Source organism: Sinocyclocheilus anshuiensis, unplaced genomic scaffold (genome assembly GCF_001515605.1).
Source record: "Sinocyclocheilus anshuiensis isolate Anshui unplaced genomic scaffold, SAMN03320099.WGS_v1.1 scaffold1123, whole genome shotgun sequence".
NCBI lineage: Eukaryota > Metazoa > Chordata > Actinopteri > Cypriniformes > Cyprinidae > Sinocyclocheilus > Sinocyclocheilus anshuiensis.
Window position 1 is genome coordinate 67,207 of NW_015544248.1, and position 2,500 is coordinate 69,706.

Below are 2,500 nucleotides of genomic sequence, written 5' to 3' on the forward strand. Positions count from 1 at the left end.
CTAATATGCTGATTTGCTGCTCAAGAAACATTTCTGATTATTATCAATGTTGAAAACAGTTGTGCTGCATACAATACACTAGTTTGGGGTAGGTAAGATTGAAAAAAAAGAAACACTTATTCATCAAGGATGCGTTAAATGAATCAAAAGTGACAGTAAAGACATTTCTAATGTTACAAAAGATTTCTATTGCAAATAAATGCTGTTCTTTTGAACTTTCTATTCATCTGTGAATCCTGAAAAACAAAATGTACCACGGTTTTCACAAAAATATTGTGCAGCACAACTGTTTTCATCATGGATAATAATCAGAAATGTTTCTTGAGCAGCAAATCAGCATATTAGAATGATTTCTGAAGATCATGTGACGCTGAATACTGGAATAATGATGCTGAAAATTCAGCTTTGATCACATTGCAATCAGTTGTTTGGGCTTTTTCGCTTTTCATTACATGTTGTTTCAGACTAGTGGAAAGAAAAAAAAATCCAAAATACACATTTAAGTTTTTATTTTATTGCACTTTATCTATTTGCATCTGTAGATTTCTAATCTATATCTTTAAAGAGATTTTTCTCCACTTCAGCAGCACTTACAAACACCAAACTTTACAGTTTTATTCCTATCTATATTCTGAAGTGTTTTACTGAGGGGTTTGTTCATATATAATTTGCCTGGTTTTATTTGTACACTTTATCTATTTGCATCTGTAGATTTCAGTTCCGAAACATATCTTAAAAAGTTTTTTCTCCATTTCAGCAGCACTTCCAAACACGAAATTTTACAGTTTTATTCCTACCTGTATTATGAAGGGTTTTACTGAGGGGTTTGTTCATATATCATTCACCTGGTTTTATTTTTGCACTTTATCGTTTTGTTTCTGTAGATTTAATTTACAGTACATATCTTTAAAGAGTTTGTTTCTCCACCTCAGCAGTAATTATATACACCAAATTATAAAGTTTTATTCCTCTATATATTCTACAGGTTTTTACTGATGGGTTTGTTCATATCACTTGCCAGGTTTTATTATTGCACTTTATATTTTTGCGTCTATATTTTTTCAATTTCAATACACATAAGGCCTTTTTTCTCAAAATGAGTTTGTTTCTCCACCTCAGCAGCACTGACATATACCAAATTCTATAGATTTATTCCTCTCAATATTGTGAAGGTTTTTACTGAAGGGTTTGTTCATATATTGTTTGCCTGGTATTATTATTGCACTCTATCTATTTGCATCTGTAAATTCAATTTGCAATACAATCTTTAAAGGTTGTTTTCTCATAATGAGATTTATCTCAACTTCAGCAATGGTTACATAAACCAAATTTTACAGTTTTATTCATGTTTATATTCTGAAGGGTTTTACTGAGGGGTTTGATCATACATAATTTGCATTATTTTATTTTTTGCACGTTATCTATTTGCGCCTATAGATCTCAGTTCCGATACACATAAGGCCTATTTTTCCCTCAAATTGAGTTTTTTCTCCACTTCAGCAGCACTTACATACACCAAATTTTAGAGTTTTATTCCTCCCTATATTCTAAAGGTTTTTACTGAGGGGTTTGTTTATATATTGTTTGCCTGGTATTATTATTTCACTTTATCTATTTGCGTCTGTACATTTCAATTCCAATACACATCTTCAAAAAGTTTGTTTCTCCACTTCAGCAGCACTTACTAAACACCAAACTTTACTGTTTTATTCCTATCTTTATTCTGAAGGGTTTTACTGAGGGGATTGTTCACTGATTTACACAACTTTTTTATTCCTTAAAACAAGATTAAATGTATTTCAGTATTTTTTTTTTGGTTTATGGAGTGATAAAAAGAGAAATACAAAATCCCCTCTGGAAAAACCTTTAACTCTAATATGTCAACAAAATCAAGAATTTTGAACCTGGCCTTATCCAATGATCATATTTACAGTATGTGCTGGAAATGTAGTTCATATTTAATTAGATAATGCCTCATTTGCTTATTTAAATATAGCTTTTCAGAAAACTCTTAAATTCTTAAAGTAATTAAACACCTGGGGAAGTATGATGATATCTATTAGTTGTTTGTTTTTACCATATTCACCTGCAGTGTCTTGCCTTAGAGAGATACGAGAGACAGTGTGTTATTCACAACAGTCAGAACTAATGAGTGTAAAGCAGGGGAAGTTCTCATCTAACTAGTGTGAGGAAAGCAGTTTTATTTCTTTGTTCAAGCTTCAGCTGCTCCTTGGAGCAAAAGGAAGAAAAAAGGGTTTGAGGCGAAAAAGTGTCATCTTATGTTTGAAGTGGAGCTATTTTCACCTGGCGGTTTTGGCTGCGCCGCTGCGTAATTATCACACGCTTGATTACGTTTGTCTGAAATGAACATCTCCTGTGGAGAGCGTAGCTGCAGGCTGGATCCGTGTTCGACTACCTCATCCTGTCCGTGAGCCACATAATGTTTCCAGTCAGATGAGAAGAGAAGAGCTGCCGCACAAACATGTCCTGCGGTGGCAGA

At 33.1% G+C, this 2,500-nt stretch overlaps 1 protein-coding gene across 1 annotated transcript in view; it reads right to left on the reverse strand.

The window, feature by feature from the left end:
• The window catches only part of LOC107697794 (tumor necrosis factor receptor superfamily member EDAR-like), a 26,758-nt gene that overhangs the window by 3,997 nt on the left and 20,261 nt on the right, over positions 1 to 2,500 (reverse strand). The window contains exon 7 of the mRNA XM_016498656.1: positions 2,479 to 2,487. Coding sequence (XP_016354142.1) covers positions 2,479 to 2,487 — 9 coding nt within the window. The remainder of the gene's footprint in view (positions 1 to 2,478; positions 2,488 to 2,500) is intronic.